Here is an 18857-nt window from a genome sequence, read left to right on the forward strand (position 1 = left end):
TGCTCTAAATTTCAGTTATTTGTCTTTTAATTTTCAGTTACATGTATTTGGTCATTGTATCACAATTTCAAACTTCATCTCATTTGATTGGATCATAAAAAGATTTAATGAAATATTTTTTTAAAAAATAAAGGATATATATCAAAGTCAAGCTCTCTTACACGTATTTATTCGCGGGAATTAGCTAGCTGACTTAATTGAGAAAACTATTTGAAATCATTTTGATAATTTGATATTATCTTTTTTTAAAAACAAAGAACTTGAAGAAGATTATACAATTGGAATTGATTTGATTCTGATGATATCACATTCCATGCATGTTCATGCAATGCAATGATGTAACCATTTCTGCGTACTTGAAGAAGAACTTGTCACTCTTGCTGCCATTAGAGAAGTTACGGAGGCTTATGTTTTCTTATTTTTTAAGCTAAATTAGTTCGGAAATCATTTTAGTTAGCTCTCTAGACAAATATTATTACATTTATGGTCTTTAAAATAAAAAAAAGGGTTTGTTTATTTTTGTATTTTAAAAGTATTTTTGTAAAAAAAATTAAATTAATTTTTTATTTGTTTTGCTTCAAATTAATATTTTTTTTTTTGTATTTTCAGATCATTTAGATGTGTTGATATCAAAAATAATTTTTTTTAAAATAAAAAAAAATATTTTAATATATTTCCGAATAAAAATAATTTTTAAAAATAACAACTATCACCTACAAACACCTAAAAAATCATTCATTCAACATTTAAATATCCAAGCATCGAAAATCAATCCTTTTATCACAATTCTTATATAGATTCTGAATCAATTCAGTCGTTCAGTGGATTGAAAATTAAGTTTTCTCGACTCTTTCTCATATTTTGTACTTTAGTAGAGAAAAAATGGAACCAACAACCGAATAAAGTTGTTAATCTTCCATCACTAATCTCAAAAACAAATTGTAGCTATCTGCTTAATAATGGATTAGTTCCAAAGGCTGGAAATAACACTTTGACTAAGATTCCATAAATTATACTACTGCAAAGTAATAGCTTTTTATTGTAATTGTTCTTGTTCTAGTTCTAGCCTTTTCTTCTTGTTGTAATCTTTTTCATTTTCTCAAGAACACATCCAAGCCACCCCGCTAGCTCCTATACGATCACCTCCACATGCATCAACACAGAACCACCACAACAGTAGCCGAATCAGCCTCTAACAAGTCCTCCTCTCTTCTTTTTTCCGCTATTGTCACCTCCACTAGTCGAAGAGCGCTGCAGCATGAGTACTGTTCATAGAGCTATAATAGAGAGACATTTGAGGAGTAGGAATGCCATGGACTCTCTCTTCTAATGGCTCGTCTCGTGCTCGCTGGCTGCTGATCAATGATTCATAGACAAGATGTGCAAGACGTCCGATTGGGATGCTTCTGTGCTCATCAATTCTACATCCTATTTGTGACATTTATTTGAAATTAATCGCTAATTAAGATATCCTTACAAAATATAACGCATTGACTAACTTTTTTTCTTCTTCTCCAAGCTCAGGAATGAATTTCTAACTGTTTAATACATCACTGGTTGTTTACAATATTTATGATATATCTTGTTTGAAATATAAGAAGAGTCAAATCTACCTGATTAAAATATAACATATATAAGAGGTGTAAGTTTAACTGGTTAGATCTTGAGTTTGTTGAGGTCATCATTTGAGTTCTATAAATTTAAAGCCACTAGAGCTTATATGGTCATTAACTCAGCTGATATGCACACAAGTTGACCTAGACATCCATATTAATAAAAAATATATAAATACTGTGTGTATTTTGTATTGAAAAAGAAAAAATATCATTAGATAAAATATATTCATCTTAAAAATATCTTGATAATTTCGTATTAAGATGCATAAAATTTTAAATTAGGGAAAAAATTTAACAAAAACTTACATCATTAATAATAATTTGGAGGGTATATAATAACTAGAAAGATTAAATACAACTATTGAATACAAGATATTAAATAACGAACTTTCACTATAAGATTTAACAGTTTTTTTTTCCGTCGTGAGAGCTGGTTACTAAAAATTAGTTGCAATATAAAAATTGATCTCATATGAAAATATTATTAAAATCATGAAAAATGTGAAAAATAAATCTATAAAATATTCTGCTTTACCGATGATTTAACTGATAATTTTAATTATTCTTTCGGTAAAATATTTAATTTAAATTTTAAGTTTAACAAAAATTACATTTAAATGTATTTTTTGGAGTTTTAATAAATAATAACTAGAAAGATTAAATACTAAAAATTAATATATATAAAACTATGAATTATTTTAAATATTAAATAGCGAACTTAATATATATCTTATATGAAGCTTCAACACATGCAGCATAATTCACTAATTTCTTCTCCCTCATACTTATAAATGGAAGAAATTATGATTTCTTTCACATAATTCTCATTTTTTAAATATTAATGACGTGTAATTTAAGATGGTCTTCAAACAAATATCCTAACTATATTTCTGATTCTAGACCATATCCAAAAAAGAATCATTAAAAGCGATTAAAAAAAAAAAAATTCTTTCAATATATTATCAAATCGACAAAGTTGGAGAAAACTTTAAGAATTCTTGTCCTTTTTACAAATGTTTAATGAACTTCGATTTTTTTTTTTTTTTAAAGTTGGGTTTGACTAATGGCTTCCATTCTCCTACAAAACAAGCTTCCCACATAGAATATGAGGTCTTTCGATACTGAACTTGGCAAATTACAAGAAAAAAATAGTTTTAAAAGAATGAAATGAAGGAGAATATTCTTCTTATGCGCGATTATCTCTTGTATTATCGATCCTACTCATGTGACATAATTATCTTCATCATGAAAAACCGCAGAGCTAACTTGTAAAACAAGACGATGAGGTAAGCAATCACACTGTTAACTTGTGACACAAAACATTCAAGTGAGCAACCACAAGAATTATCTTGCAAAATGGGGCATTCCGGTGGTCAATCGGAGTGGGATGAACATGTCTAGACATTGTTTAACATGTTCATAACAGTGAAGAGTCATGTCAGCAAAGAAAATTACAAGAAATACAAAAGGATGATGGACTCGGATTTGGATCCATTTTCCAGCTTTAACGGGCTCCATTTTGAGCTCCTCCTCCTCCTCCTCCTTCTTTCACCTTGGGTTCGATTTTTCCCTTTCGACTTCAATTTTGCTCTCCTTTCTTTTGTGTTGGGATTAGTTTTGCCCTTATACTTCTATGTGATATTGGACCGGGTTTCAGCTCTTAATCCCAGATCAAAATTCTTATGCTGTAATTAGTATTAATATTAAAAAATATTAAAACAATAATATATATTTTTTAATTTTTAAAAACTGTCATTATGCGTAAGAACAAATAAGGTAAAAGTCCAGTCGACATGCGTGTTTTCATGCTTGGCATTTGATATTCGTCATCACATGCACAATCAGCGTTGAATTCAAAGCGTAGAAGATACCAACCCAATCCCGCCGCCATCATCGCCCGTTCACGACTCTCACTTTAGTAGCCTTGACCCATCCCACACCTTGCCCTTTGCTTTGGCTTAATGCCATCCTCTAATTTTCCATAGCTTGACAATATGGTCCTTTTATTAATTGTCATAAAACCACTCCTTTTTTAATTAATACATAAACGAACCATTAAAGATTTCACGTTATAAAGAATGGGATTTAGCACATATCTTTCTAATATGGTAACGTTTTTAAGATCGACTCTGATAATAAATTACAACGCTATAATAAATACCAATGTACTAAATTTACACTCTGTTTGGTATGTGTTTTAAACAGAAATTGGATAAAATTTAATTTTTTTTGTTTAAAATTATTTTTTATATCATTTTTTATTGGTATCAAAAATAATTTTTAAAAATAAAAAATATTATTTAAATATTTTTAAAAATAATTTTTTTTTTTTGAGGTTGGAGATGACGAGTCTCTTTGCATCGCGCGGATCCAACAAGTAAAGCAGCCGAATGGTTATGAAAATACAAAAAATTAAACGATAAATAAAAGGTTGATATTTAATATAAGTGGCTGGCCACCATTTTGTCAACAGTATGGAAAGTCTTATTCTTGGATATTTCGTGAAAGTTCAATTAATTCTTACAAACCGCCATACGTAAGTTCTCTTTCTGAAAATGAAGCACCTTCTAATCGATGCAACTATGGCTGGCCTCCAACATCCCGTTCTAAGAAATGGAATCATTCTCAACTCATAAAACACGCTATATATACACGCACAAAATTAAAAAAATAAAAAAATTACCAGATTTGTTTTAAAAAATTAAAATTATATCATTTTAATATTTTTTTTTATATTAAAAATCAATCCTGATTATGACAAGATTAACATGGTTATAAATAAACCTGTTAAATTACTCTAGTTCAATTGATCAACTCTTATTTGTTTATTTGAAAATCAAACTCTAGCTATTTTAAATGAACTTTATAATTTGAATGTAATAACCATGTTTTAATTATCTAGTAAATTGTTTAATAATAAAAGTTTGGGATTAAGAGATTTTTTTTTTTATATAGTTTTAAATTCAAGCTATATGATTGATAAGTTTATAAAATCATTAATTTTAAAATTTATAAAATTAATGGAGAGGCGTGAAAAAAAAGAAAAAAGAAAAGACAAAAGATGACATTAGGCAACACCAAAAACCCTCACATGCACGGTCTTCGACCAATCTAAAGTGTGAAAATGACAAAGCGAAGGTGGAAACAGAGCAACCAAACCCAAAGCCACAACACAAAGCTACTGCCACCCACCCTTGCACTTTCCCCTCCCCATCAGTTATCTCGCCATATATAAATAGTATATTTCATCCATTATTTCCATCACCGAAAAAAAAAAGAGAAAAAAAGAGGGAGGTAAAAACCAAAGACAAAGTCGTTAACCGACGCACCCACCCACCCCCACCCCCTCTTCTCCCTATATTTAAATCTCCGCCACTCGCTTTCTACACGAGACTTCCCCTTCTTTTATTTCTTCTTCTTCGTTTTATACACGATTTTATTTTATTTTATTTTCCGGCTCTCTGATCGGGAAAAACAGGTCCACAAACAACAACACACGCTAGATAAACCCCAAACCCGAAACTCCGCTGCAGTTTCTCTCTCTCTTAAAAGCGGTTACAATCAAAATGCGATTCGGATTTCTAGAACGAGTTTAATTGAATTCACTGCTAGGGTTTCTATCTTTGCTTGGTTGATTTGTGATTTGAGTCGACAATCATGATAATGGCTGACGGGAGGTCGGGGAGTGTTCTGCCAGGTGGTGAAATTATGGCCGTTGGTGACGGTAATAGCGGCGATGGAGAGGAGGAGGATTTGTCGATGGATGTCGATTTGTTTTATACAATTCTTGGAGAAGAACCGTCGCCTGCTTCTCCGGTAAGATTCGGGTTTGCTTGAGAATTTTGTGTTTTTAGGTTAAATTGAACTGGATTTTAGGATTTGGAGAACTCTAACTTGTTTTGTGATTAAATTATTGAATTTGATGCTGCATGATTGATTATTTAAAGGCGGAATATTGTTCCTTGAGAGAAAAAGAGTGATGCTTTTGCTGTTTTTCTGCTCCTTGAGTGAATATTTTTTCTGTTATGTCAAATTGCAGAGTGGTAAAGGAGATTTTTTGGATGAGACGGTGCTGGATGCTGGAAATAGCCGAAACTGGCTGCTCCAAAGTGGTAATAGATTTGAACTGAAATCCTTGGAATATGATGTGGCGTTGGTTGTCGCTGTGTAGATTGTAATTAACTTTTTTGTTCATATACTGTTTAGGGTCTCAGAAGATACAAGGGGCAGATGGGTTAGGGGGAGAATCCATGGATCATGCTGCCTACTCTTTGCACAATCCAGAAGGTTCGGATGCTAGGGCAGGGCATTCGGGTGATTCTATTGATTACACAGGGAGACAAATGAGCTCTCTTATGCATGCTCGCTCTGGAAGTATTAGAGAGTTTTGCTTCCCTTTTCAAAAAGATCAGGGAACAATGAGAGTAGGAGCGTCACAATCAGAGATGGCCAGCTGCCTTACAGAACCTACTACTTTTGCTGATGGAGTGTCTAGCTGTGTTGCTGATCATGCAGGTGGTTTGGACCTAAAGCTTCTTTTGGATGATAATGGAAACCAATTGAGGCATCTGGAAGGGAGTGTTGAATCCAAAGGCATGTAAACTCGTTTTTCTTTTTCTTTTTTGCTTTTGTATTGTATGGTTGATGATGTGTACTTGGTAGGTTGATTTATATCACTGTGATTTATTATTGGAGCTCTCATTTATGTTTCTCTAATAATTGCAGGTTCTTCACATGGTCCTTGGATGGATGGTTCAGATGAGAAATTTGGATCACGTGATGCTTTAGACAATGATAGCTTAGGAATTCTAGAACTTAAAACTGATATTCATAGATCCATGGTCATGCCCTTGATGGATACAGATGTTTTTTCTCATGATATGATTTCTACCAAGTCTGCTGACTGGCATTATCCTGGTTTTAATAGCGAACTTAGGGATCATGATTCAGCTATGCAATTTGGCATGAATGGATATGATACACATTATACTGATTCTTCAGGTTTTGATTTTTCCAATGATTTTCATTTTGGATTATTTCCCATTAATCAAGAAATTGATGAATTTCAACCTGAGAATGCATGCTCTGGACCAGAGATTTCGATGATGCCTTGCTCTGATGTAAATGGGATGAATCTTAAATCTGACCCTAAACCCTATACGTTTCCAAAGACCAGAAAATTTCCATCAAGTGCTGATGATGGACTTAACCATGACAAAGCATTGGTTATGCCACCCAGTGATATTCAGTTAGGCATCAGTGAGGTCCAAACAGCCTGTGTAGAGGATGAAAAAACCGATGGATTGGTTGCATGTAGGAAGATGACATGGCAGTCTGGTGAAGGTGTTACCGAAGCTGTTGACAGGAAGTGTTCCTGGAGCGATGGAAACGGTACTTTTGTTTATGAAGACAAGCAGCAGCCACCTTCTGGTGTTTTATCATCTGTGCAAAGTCAGAAGCATGAGATTTACACCAACAATGACAAAGGGGGCATGGCTCTTGGATCATCAAGAGCTCAAGTTGAGGGGATTGCTGGTAGGTTTCCCTTTGATAGTGTATATTTGAATTTAAGTGCTTCAGAGCAGTACTTGCCCTTTGCTCCGACATCTCATATAAGCAAGATGCAGCTGGGTTGTGGCAAGGATGAAAAACAAGGCTTGCCTGTTCAGTCTAAGGCCTTGGGTTCTCAGCTTTCAATAGTCAGCCCTGAATCAATTCAAAGTAATTCATCTGGTAGCAAATCCCATGTTGATGATGATCCTGATATATGTATTCTTGACGACATCAGTCAACCTGCTCGCTCAAACCAATGTTTTGCTCCTAGCAAGCCCATAGTTCCTTTGCAACACCCAACATACAATGATTCACTTCATCATTCCACAGTAGAAGGCACAAGGTTCAAGGCCAATGACGAGCAACTTGTACTTCGAGTTGCATTGCAGGTGAGTATTTTGAGCTAGGGAATCTACCTGCTATGTTACACTAAAACAAAAAAAAAAATGAGTTTTTAAATTCGTTTTGAATTCAAAAGAAATTGAAACTAATAAATACATAATTTGGAAATCAATGGAGCTGGAGTACAATTTACTTTCTGGTCAGATGTCATCACATTGATACGAGATTTCCTTCCCTCAGCCCGAAATATTTTGTTTGGATGCTCACAGGCTGTGTCACAGACTCATAGACACATTCTCACCAAACATCCTTACAACAAGCACGGGTGCAATGTGCAGGAATTTGCTCACATATTAGGAGGAAAATTTTATTTTGTTTATGGAGAATTTGTCCTTGCTAGCAAATATTCAACGGAAAAAAATAAAAAAAATGCTGTGATCCTCTAATGAAATTGAACTGATTTTTTCATGTATGAATAGAGACATGGTCCTGCCATCTCGAATAAATACACACAACTATTTCATGTTTCAGAATTTTTATATTGCTACATACCACATTGTCTCCTTTATCAGGAAATTAAAGAGCTTCTTCATGATTCCATGATTTTTAGATCATGACTTACATTGTGAGTATTTGACATGACTAATTTTATGGCACACTGACAGGATCTTGCCCAACCAAAGTCTGAAGCTGTTCCACCCGATGGTGTTTTGGCAGTACCACTTTTGAGACACCAGGTTTGAATCTTTCTTTTTTCTAAAGATAAAAGAAATAAGGCTATATAGGACTCTTGATGCGTTAGACACATCGTGAAATCGGTATGTATTATGGAATTGATTTCTATCAGCAGACTCTAATATATTCCTCCCAATAGTTCTATATAGAACACGAGGAAATAGTTTTCCATATTCAGACAATCTCTTTGCAGTTACCAGATGTGGATCAACAAGCTTGGAATGTAGTTTTATCTCCTATATTCCATTCTAGTAGCAAGGAAAAATGCTTATAGTGGCAGCCAAAAATGGATATTTCTGGTTGGCCACAATTTGTTTTGAGTTGTGTTCTGCTTTTTTTCATGTTAATCCATGTATACAAAATCAAATTCAAGTTTGTGCAAGTGGAAAGAATACATTTATAGAGCTAAAGATATTGAGGAGTTGGGTTTTTAATGCAATGACAGAGATTTCAGTTCAGTCTGACCTGTTTAGTGATCCAAAACCAACTGGCATCGGCAAAAATTACTTTTGAAGTGGATCCTGTTTTTTATGGTAGTTTGTATAGTTATCCAAAATCAATTGGGATCGGCAAAAACTGACATTTGAAGTGGATTTTTATGGTGGCTTTTAGCAAGCATTTGAAGTCAACTATCGTTTTTGTAGTACTTGTTTATTGTTATATGCTTTGTATTTTTGATGTTCTGCATTTCTTCACTCCTACTTCCAAGATGGGGTTTGAAAACTATATATGGATTCCCTTTTCTATTCTAATGGGCATGTGTGTTTTTTATGTGCTTATGGATATGCATGTTTATGCATTATTATCCCACTGATGTGCAATAATTTCCTGTGTAGCGAATTGCTTTGTCATGGATGGTTCAGAAGGAAACATCTAGCTTGCACTGTTCTGGAGGCATTCTTGCAGATGATCAGGTAGATTTTATGAACTTGCTAAAGCCACTTAATAGTTCTGGCATTGAGAAATTGTTTTTATCTTTTGGCTTTGGCATTTATACAATCATTTTCTCTCAGGGACTGGGAAAGACAGTGTCAACCATTGCGCTTATACTCAAGGAAAGAGCTCCTTTATATCGAGTGGATGCTGTGGCTATTAAGAAAGAAGAGTGCGAGACATTAAATTTGGATGATGATGACGATGGGGTTATTGAGATTGGTAGATTGAAAAAAGGTGCTGATGGTTCTCAAGTTAAGTCAAATCAAAGTTCAACAAAGAGCCTGAATTCTCCTGGGCAATCCAAGGGAAGGCTAGCTGCTGGAACTCTCATTGTTTGCCCCACAAGTGTCTTGCGACAGTGGGCTGATGAGCTGCATACGAAGGTAACTACTGAAGCCAATCTCTCTGTTCTAGTATACCATGGAAGCAATCGAACAAAAGATCCTTCCGAGGTGGCAAAGTATGATGTTGTTGTTACAACATATTCAATTGTCAGCATGGAGGTCCCGAAGCAGCCTCTGGCTGATGAAGATGAAGAGAAACAAAGAATGGAAGGTGATGATGTTCCGCACCTAGGACTTTCATATGGTAAGAAACGGAAATATCCTCCCACTTCTCGCAAAAAAGGTCTGAAGAATAAGAAGGGAATGGACAGTGCAATGCTTGAGTCCATTGCCCGGCCACTTGCAAAGGTGGCATGGTTTAGGGTTGTCCTTGATGAAGCCCAGAGCATCAAGAATCACAGAACTCAAGTGGCTAGGGCCTGTTGGGGTCTTCGGGCAAAACGCAGGTGGTGCTTGTCCGGTACACCTATCCAAAATGCAATTGATGATCTCTATAGCTATTTCAGATTCCTCAGATATGAACCTTATGCTGTCTACAAGCTATTCTGCTCAGCAATAAAGGTCCCAATTCAAAAGAATCCAGCAAAAGGGTACAGAAAGTTGCAAGCTGTTTTGAAGACAGTAATGCTTCGTCGAACCAAAGGTAATATCTTACAATTTTCCTTTGCATTAATTTTGTATGTTTTGTCAGTCAATGTGGTGAAATTCATTCTGTTTGGATTTTCCTAAAGATCCTTAATTTATTTTACAAAATAAATTAAAAAACCCCAGCATCTTCTACCTATCTATCTCCTTTATTGTATAATTGAAATCCTTTGTTAGTTCTTCTCTAATCGAGGTTTGTTGCTTGGCTGGGAGCTGATTATCTCTCCTTGTTTGAATGTTTTGTCTGTCTTCCAATTCATTGGGATTGCTTTGATAGTCGAGGAAGTTTTTTCACAGGTTTTAACTACTGTTTACATTCTTTTCCTCTGCTGACATTGATTAGTAGTGTATTAACTAGAAGAAGTGGTCTAAATTAGAATGTGGTTTATAGCTAGGAATTTTTTTCACAGCTTTCAACTACTCTTTCCATTCTTTCTCTCTGTTGACAAATTGATTAGTAATGTATTAACTAGAAGAATGGGTCTAAATTAGTGATGTGGTTTCTAGTTCTTTTTGTCTTTGCCTCGAGGGTCTTGCCATGGGCTGCTCTAAAGTTTACATCTTCAAGATTAATACTGTGATTAGTTGATGGAGTTTAGTTACAAGTAAAATGATCCTTTGATGTTTCAATGTATGAATAGGTGCCGTCAAATATGATTTTACTACTCATACAACTTGTTTAAGTCTTGTAATGCATAAACATACAAGTTTCCTTTGATCTGTTTGAAACATGTTGCCTGCAAAAATTTCTGTCTTTGCAAGCTTGTCTACATGCTTTTTTCTTGTCTGGTTTGAATCATATAGATTGTAAATTTTAGCTAGGCTGCTGATGTTGTGCAACTTATTGCAGTTTCTTTTTTGACTCATCTGATGGCTAATGTTTGCTTTAGGCACTCTTCTTGACGGGGAACCTATTATTAACCTTCCACCCAAAGTAGTAGAGTTGAAAAAAGTGGACTTTACAGAGGAAGAACGTGATTTCTACACCAGACTAGAAATTGATTCACGAGCTCAGTTTAAAGTATGCTTTTACTGGAAGAGTAATTTAGAAATTATTTCAATTTTCTTTCATATTTCTGGTTATCACGTTCCCTTTCCCTCCTTTCTGAGAAAATTTAATCGTAACATTGTTATGTGGTAAACATGTTATTTCTGTACTCATTTTGTATGCAAATTAACCAATTCTTTGAACCTCGCCATCTGTTTGTCAGGAATATGCAGCTGCTGGAACTGTTAAACAAAATTATGTTAACATCTTATTGATGTTGTTGCGTCTTCGACAAGCTTGTGATCATCCTCTTCTTGTCAAGGGTTTAGATTCAAATTCTCTAGGTGGATCCTCAATTGAGATGGCCAAGAAACTTCCTCAGGAGAAACAATTATGCCTTCTCAAATGCTTAGAAGCATCTTTGGCAATCTGTGGCATCTGTAGTGTATGTCATTTCTTTTCTTGCCCGATCACTCTGCTTATTTCTACGTTCGCCTTTTCTCTCTCTTGTAACTTCATTGGTTTGTTTCCATATATTAACTTCATCGGTACATTTATATTGTGGATGCTTATTATGAAAGTAATTCTCAATGCACACACATTTATTGTAACATGTTCATCTTAATTTGTCTTTTTTGTTCATTTAAATGTCAGCTTGTTCAATCAGTTAAGGGACCTGAAACATGATTTTAAGATAATTGGATGCTGTTGCAAGTTCTTTGTTCTGGATTTCCTGAAAAGATAGTCATAAAGATGCATGTCTCTTACGTGTATAAGAAACAGGATCTTTAAATTTCAAGCGTTAATAGTTGAGATGTTTGTAGGTTTAGGGTTTTGTAAGCAGGAATGGGGGAATAGGCTTTTGTTTGGTTTGGTGTTGACATCTTTGATTTGAAAGGCTTCTTGTATTGGCTGAATTCTGTGGGAATTCAGTTTGCAGCTTTTGAGGAGAGAGGGTCCTTGTATTGAGGCTAACCTTCTTATCATACTGACCATATCTAAGTAATTTCCATCCCAAAGTGCTCAATAGCTCCTTAGATCATTGTGCTATTTTGTCTAGAGCTTTCACAGTTACACGTAGAATAGTTTTCCAAATCCTTTGAAGCTGCTACTTTAAGGTACTTACAACAGGACTATTGTTTGGTTCGGAGTATCATTTCTTCTTTTATCTAATAGTAATGCTACTATGTTTGTTAGGAAAGCAAACATTGCATAGAAAACTTTGATAAAACCATATAAAGGCTTAATAAAAGCAACTAAGAATCATTGTTGCTGGTACATGCCATTCAGAAGTCTTGGTGTTTTAAGAGAATTTAGATAAAAGTATCCCAGCTGCAATTTCTGAGGTAAATTTTAGTGCAAGATCATTATAGGAGCTTCAAATCAAAGCTTAAGCACGTGATGATGCAGCCCTTGTTGGACAGGGTTGCTGCCACTAATAGTTTCTTTATAATGTAGTGTATTTATCAGTCTTATTTTATATTTTAGTTTTCTTTTATTATTTCTTAAACTGCTTTTCCATGTAGCTTACCCCAACTGCTTTATCAACTCTTTTTTTTTTTGTTGTGACCTGATACAGTTGTCAATGTTCTGTTTTCTGACGTTTCTGCTGATTTTCATACAGGATTCGCCTGAAGATGCTGTTGTTTCAGTCTGTGGTCATGTATTCTGCAAACAATGTATCTGTGAGCATCTTACTGGTGATGACAACCAATGCCCTGTGTCAAACTGCAAAGTTCGCCTGAATGTGTCTTCAGTGTTTTCCAAAGCCACATTAAATAGTTCTCTATCTGATGAGCCTGATCAAGATTCTTCTGGTTCTGAGCTTGTTGCTGCAGTTAGCTCATCCTCTGACAACCGTCCCCATAATTCATCAAAAATCAGGGCAACTCTTGAAGTCCTGCAATCGCTCACTAAGCCAAAAGATTGTTTGTCTAAATGCAAATTTTCAGAGAATTCTGTTGATGGAAATGTTGCTTGTCGTGAAACCTCATCTGGTTCTACAGGCTCACTTAATGATGGAACTGATAAAAGACACCCCCCAGCTAAGGTTGTTGGGGAGAAAGCCATAGTGTTTTCCCAGTGGACGGGGATGCTAGATTTGCTTGAAGCTTGTCTTAAGAGTTCTTCCATTCAGTACAGAAGACTGGATGGAACAATGTCAGTTGTTGCCAGAGATAAAGCTGTGAAGGATTTCAATTCCCTTCCAGAGGTCTGTGGGATTTTAACCATTTGAACTTCTAAGATCTATGCTAAATGGTTTTTTATGCCCCTCAAGTGTTTTGACATGTTCTTTCTCCCTGATGTTTGATCCCTTTGCACCACAGGTATCTGTTATGATAATGTCTCTGAAAGCAGCTAGTCTTGGACTGAACATGGTTGCAGCTTGCCATGTGTTGCTTCTGGATCTCTGGTGGAATCCTACAACTGAGGATCAGGCAATTGATAGGGCACATCGTATTGGGCAAACTCGTAAAGTTACAGTTTTGCGATTAACTGTAAAAAACACTGTTGAAGATCGTATATTAGCTCTCCAGGTACTATTTTTTCTATTAAATTTTTGTTACACAGTTCCTCATCAAGTTGCCAACTTTTTTCCCCACCATTTAAAGGGACATCGCTCATCACTTTTTCCATCATAAATTGTTTAAATTGCCCCTTCATGGTTAATCATGCAATAGTTTTATTTAACAATGGAAAGTATTACTTGGAGATGATAGATGTGGTGCTCTCAATGGTCTGCAAGGAGTATCTGGTTACTCTGTTGCCATTGTTAGTTGCTTAGTTTTTGTTAATGAATTGATATTATAGGCTTGCAGCACTGTAGATGAATTTAACTGTGTTTCTCATTTTGGTGAGGCTAGAGGCAAATGTTTTTCACCTATGCCATGGAGATTTGACTTCTTAAAGTTGATGGTTGTTCAAATGCCAACTGAATTCATTGATTAATCGCACTATTTAGCTGTATATAATATGTGATCTTTGAATTAGTGAGCGAAGCCAAAAAGGGAATGAGTTTGGGTATTTGGTGAACTTGGCTCAACTAAGTATTTTAAGTGAACATAGTAATGTTGCTATAACAACTTTAACTAGCAGAGTAAGGGGAGCAGAAAAAGTGGATGGGTTGTGATATTAGGTGAGCTTTGCTTTAACAGTGCTCAAGCCATCAACATAATGTTCATAGAATAATTGAAGTGGTTGAACTTGTGAACAGGCCTCCTTTAATGGTCACTGTAAATATGTTATGTTTGGATGGGCTCAAGTTGTCAAGCTCAGTGCGGTCAAGTGCATGTTTTAGTTCTTGGTTTTAGCCAATAAAAGTGGGTGGGCTGAGAAAAAGATGTTTGTTTTGGACAAACATGCTTAACATGATCAATGGGTTATGACTTTGAGCTTATGTCTGGGCCTGCAAGTTGCAGCAGCTCTTGCCAAAAGCAGCCTTTTGGATGCTTAGGCTTAAAGGAGTCAAACCTGCTTTTGAAGTGCTTTTGAGCTGCCTGCTTTGGTCATTGTAGTTCCTAATGTACCATAGAAACAACATTTGCTTGCTTTTAACCAAAGCATTTAAGGGGTTGTTTTTGCTAAAGTAGCTTCAGCCAAATAGGCTGTTGGCTTGTTTACGTTTTAGTTTATTTGACCTAGCAATGTTCTAAAATCAAAACTCGAATGCATTTCTGAACACTTTTCTGGTTGAGAATTTCCAAGGTCTTGTTGCATATTCTTGTAGGATTTTTTTTTGGATAAGTGCATTATCAAGCATTCATGAATGTTTATTATTGGATAATCATTTGATAATCGTGTTTTTAATTGTCTATTTTATTATACTACATTACTACTTTTGCTCTGAATTTTTTCTGTAAAACAAAAATAACGGGGTCATTTTTTTTGCAGCAAAAGAAGAGAGAGATGGTGGCATCTGCTTTTGGAGAGGATGAAAATGGTGGTCGTCAGACTCGCCTAACCGTGGATGACTTGAATTACCTATTTATGGTGTGAAGATGGAGTTCAAAATTTTTTTTGGCAGATATTCTTTCAGTAAAACCCAGAGATCACCTACAGGTTCCTTTTCAGCAAAACTCAGATATCTATCCTTAGGTTCCTAGCTGCTTGCCGTTGCAGATGAATATTTGAGCCTTTGCCTGACTAGGTTCAACAAGATAACAAAGGGATATAGGATTTTCTGACTAGTAGATAAGATACGTGCATAGTTGGCTTTGACGATGATCCATTCTTTATCCATTTTTTTTTTGTCGGTTTAACAGTGGATCCTCTCATTTTGTTTTCCACTACAGTGGGATACAACATAGGGTTACAGTAGTCTTATAGCAAGTGAAGATAAGAGTTATATAGATATTGCTTCGACGTTTTTCGTTTTCTCCCCAATTGTAAATGATAAAAGGGATTTTTTTGTTTTTTCTTTTTTTTTTCTGCCCCCTCATCATTGTGCATTTATTTTCATTAAGGCTTTGCATTGTTCTTCTCAAGGTACAGAGATTGCAAAAATCTAGCCATCTTCTCAATTTGGTATATTCAGCTTGTGATCGACTGCATTTCATTTGCTTGCTGTAAAGTTATGGTGCTTATTTTGCGACTTGCGTCGGGTGGGTATCTCAGCTGTTACTTTTACTTTTATTTTTTTGTTTAAAAAAATAGTTTGGGTGCTGTGATAAATACCACATACACGAGAGCAAATTAATGAACTGAGAATTCGAGAGAACATAGCCGAAAAGGGAGGAATTTAAGTTGCATCAAAATGTTTTTCAAAATGACAAAGTGGTTAAACCAAAAGTTAATGTGGGAAACTTGCTTGGCCCACGGCTTGCGCAAGCATTGCATTTTAGGCTGTAAAAATACACAAGCCATCATATTGAACGAGGAAGGAAAAGAACAAAGCCACCATGAGGGCTTAAGCTACACTGAGCCAATGGTATCTGTCTTTTCACCTATGTTTACTAAAAGGCTTGAACACTTGTAGGACCTGGTCCCATGGTCTAGTGGTCAGGACATTGGACTCTGAATCCAGTAACCCGAGTTCAAATCTCGGTGGGACCTGAGTATTTTGCTGCCCCCCCCCCCCTAAAAATCAAACTCACAAATATAAAAACCCATATAACACCTTTTGGTATTTAAATAAAAGAAAAATTCAAACTGGAATTTAAAAGATTATAATATGATAATTTTAAATTTAAATAGTAATAAATCTTGCTGAAGTGTTAATGACAAGTGCTTCAATGTGTGGCTAGAAATATTTGGTTGGCTGAAAATTAAATTTTATAATTTTTTTGATTTATTTTTTATGAGATTATTCAATTTCATTATCTGAATCGAGAATTTAATATATTAACTTGGATTGTTTTTATTTTTTTTTGTTAGTTATGAGATTATTTTTTTTTTATCATTCAATATTTGATTGATTAGAAATTGATTTTCTTGATTTATTTTAATTTAATTTCTATAAGATCATCACAATTTCATGACCCGAGTTATAAATTTAAAAGATTAACTTAGATTGATCCAATATATATGTTGATGTTTTAATATTTTTAAAAAATATAATTCAAAATATCACCGTATTAATATTTTTGTGTTTGTTATTAATTGTTTTTTTCCAAGACCCCTCTAATTTCTATCATACAAAGAAAAAAACATTAAAATTTAAGACTAAATGAAATTAAATTATATAGCGTATTGTATGGTGTGATTGCAATGAGTCAATTTGAGAAATTAAGAAAAAGTGACAAAAGTGGAATTATTTTTAGGTAATATAAAGATTCCTGGAATTTTTTGAAAATTGGAAGTCGAGACAAAGAAAAGGGGAAAAGCCCTCCTAGTTTATTAGCTTCTTGATAGCTTTTGAGTAAGAAAACTATTGCGTGGTTCAATCTATTTATCTGCTAGTCATATGGTTATAATGTTGATGCATGCTTCATTAAACCTCTTTTTTTTCCAAGACAATCCACTAAATTGTTTGTAATTTGCATGTACTGGTCATGGGAATTTCTTCTTCTTCTCATTGATTACGTTCATCCTATCTCTTTGTACTTTTCCTGGGTATCATTAAGACGTGGATAACTCTAAGAACACCAAGAAGAAAGAAAATTACAAATTTTTGTGCTCTTCACATCAACTTTATAGTCAAAGAATCATGTTCTCGTTGAAAAGATGCAAATACAAAAGAGGCTCATGCAAATCAGATTTTGACCAAGGGAAATGTAATCCTGCCTTGTCATGCTGCAGAATGGACACACAACCACTCATATAGAAACACCAATCTCACCCCATGAAATATATGCTCTTGTATTTAAGTGCTCCGATACCAAATGAATGGTAAGAGATTAGATGAATGGCCCAAGCACTTGTTGTTGATCACAGACAAAGACTGTAGAGTACTGTGTTTAAGAATATAGTAGAGGTTAATATTTGTGAATGAAGTCCAGAAAAAAGGATGAAAAAGTTAAAAAAACTAGTTTTTGCAGGTGAAGTTTATGTATAATTAGGTTATATTTTATCTCAAGTTTAATTTCGACGACGTTTCAAACACACTTGATCTTGGGTAAACATTTTTCACTTTAGGTTATAGCTGAAACAGTTCAGGTTTTGACAGTATTATTAGCAACACATCATAATTAGACACGAGTTCCCTTGTTTGTTCTGCATTATTATTATTTCATGGATATATCTGACATGAATCTTTTCTCTGTAAATGAGACGTTGAACTTGTAGCTAATTCTTCGATAATGCGCTTTATCATAACTTAGAACAGGTCACTGGCTTGATCTTGATCATTTCCTCACCTATTAAAGAGAAAAATTCTTTCTGCAAAAATAATAATGATTGAACTTGTGGAAGTTGGTGCTTATCATAATCAGATAATTTGTCCACTGGTAAAGCAAGCAATAGGGTAAAGCTTGAATGAAAAGCAATTGTCTCATTTGGAAAACATGTCTCCTCATGGTTCAGACTGTGCTGCGCAACAACCAAATTGGAGCACCAAAGACACACAGGACACTTCACACATCACACATCACACATAGGTGTTTAAACTTATGTCATGGTACAAACATGCTATATATATTATTTAGTAAAATGGCAATCACAATTAAAAAAACAAACTAGTACAGGCACATTACAGTGTACATTTAAACAATGTAAAAATTATTTTGCCATTCTCAAGAAAAACAAATGAATTGGTTACCGAGGATAATATGAAATTTTCATAAGAGTCCATTAGTTATTTCGAGATTAACAAGGATAGACTAGTCTTTTTACATTTTAAAACGCAATAAAATAACTAAATTATTTTTAAAAATGGTAAAATCTATGTTTTGACCTATTAGACTAAAACCCAAGTATAACTCAAGAACCTAACCTAATCTATGTATTTAAAGAGAGTTTTTGCCAAATAATTTGTTTTTCCCTTCTTCTCTTTTCCTTCATTTACATTGAATTATTTTCTCTAAAAAAAACCAAGGAATTTAGTTTTAAACTTAAACTTTTGAGTTTTAAAAAAGGTTTGAAGAAACAAGTAAGTATCTCGTTATTAGTTTGATAGTTGATGAGTTAAAAAATGTGTTGGGATTTTATGATGTATATATTAATTTGATAATTGGATGATTTAAGGTGTTTAATTAATGTTTTAGGGTGCTAGTTTGGCTTAAAATCATTTAATACGAAGACTAGAATCTTTGAGTTTTGAGG

At 34.4% G+C, this 18857-nt stretch overlaps 1 protein-coding gene and 1 non-coding gene across 2 annotated transcripts; both read left to right on the plus strand.

Moving 5' to 3' along the window:
* The first annotated feature begins 4927 nt into the window (after nucleotides 1–4927).
* Nucleotides 4928–15578, plus strand: LOC118047352 (helicase-like transcription factor CHR28). The gene is made up of 12 exons (XM_035056625.2): nucleotides 4928–5432; nucleotides 5656–5728; nucleotides 5823–6209; nucleotides 6342–7558; nucleotides 8177–8248; nucleotides 9083–9160; nucleotides 9260–10169; nucleotides 11062–11192; nucleotides 11383–11604; nucleotides 12784–13371; nucleotides 13487–13696; nucleotides 15051–15578. Exons 1-12 carry the CDS (start codon nucleotides 5274–5276, stop codon nucleotides 15153–15155), a joined length of 4152 nt encoding a protein of 1383 aa, XP_034912516.1. The 5' UTR covers nucleotides 4928–5273; the 3' UTR covers nucleotides 15156–15578.
* Nucleotides 15579–16139: 561 nt separating this feature from the next.
* On the plus strand, nucleotides 16140–16211 carry TRNAQ-CUG (transfer RNA glutamine (anticodon CUG)). Its single transcript has one exon. It is a non-coding gene; the product is annotated as a tRNA-Gln (tRNA).
* Nucleotides 16212–18857: the final 2646 nt, after the last annotated feature.

The sequence above is a fragment of the Populus alba genome, chromosome 4 (genome assembly GCF_005239225.2).
Source record: "Populus alba chromosome 4, ASM523922v2, whole genome shotgun sequence".
NCBI lineage: Eukaryota > Viridiplantae > Streptophyta > Magnoliopsida > Malpighiales > Salicaceae > Populus > Populus alba.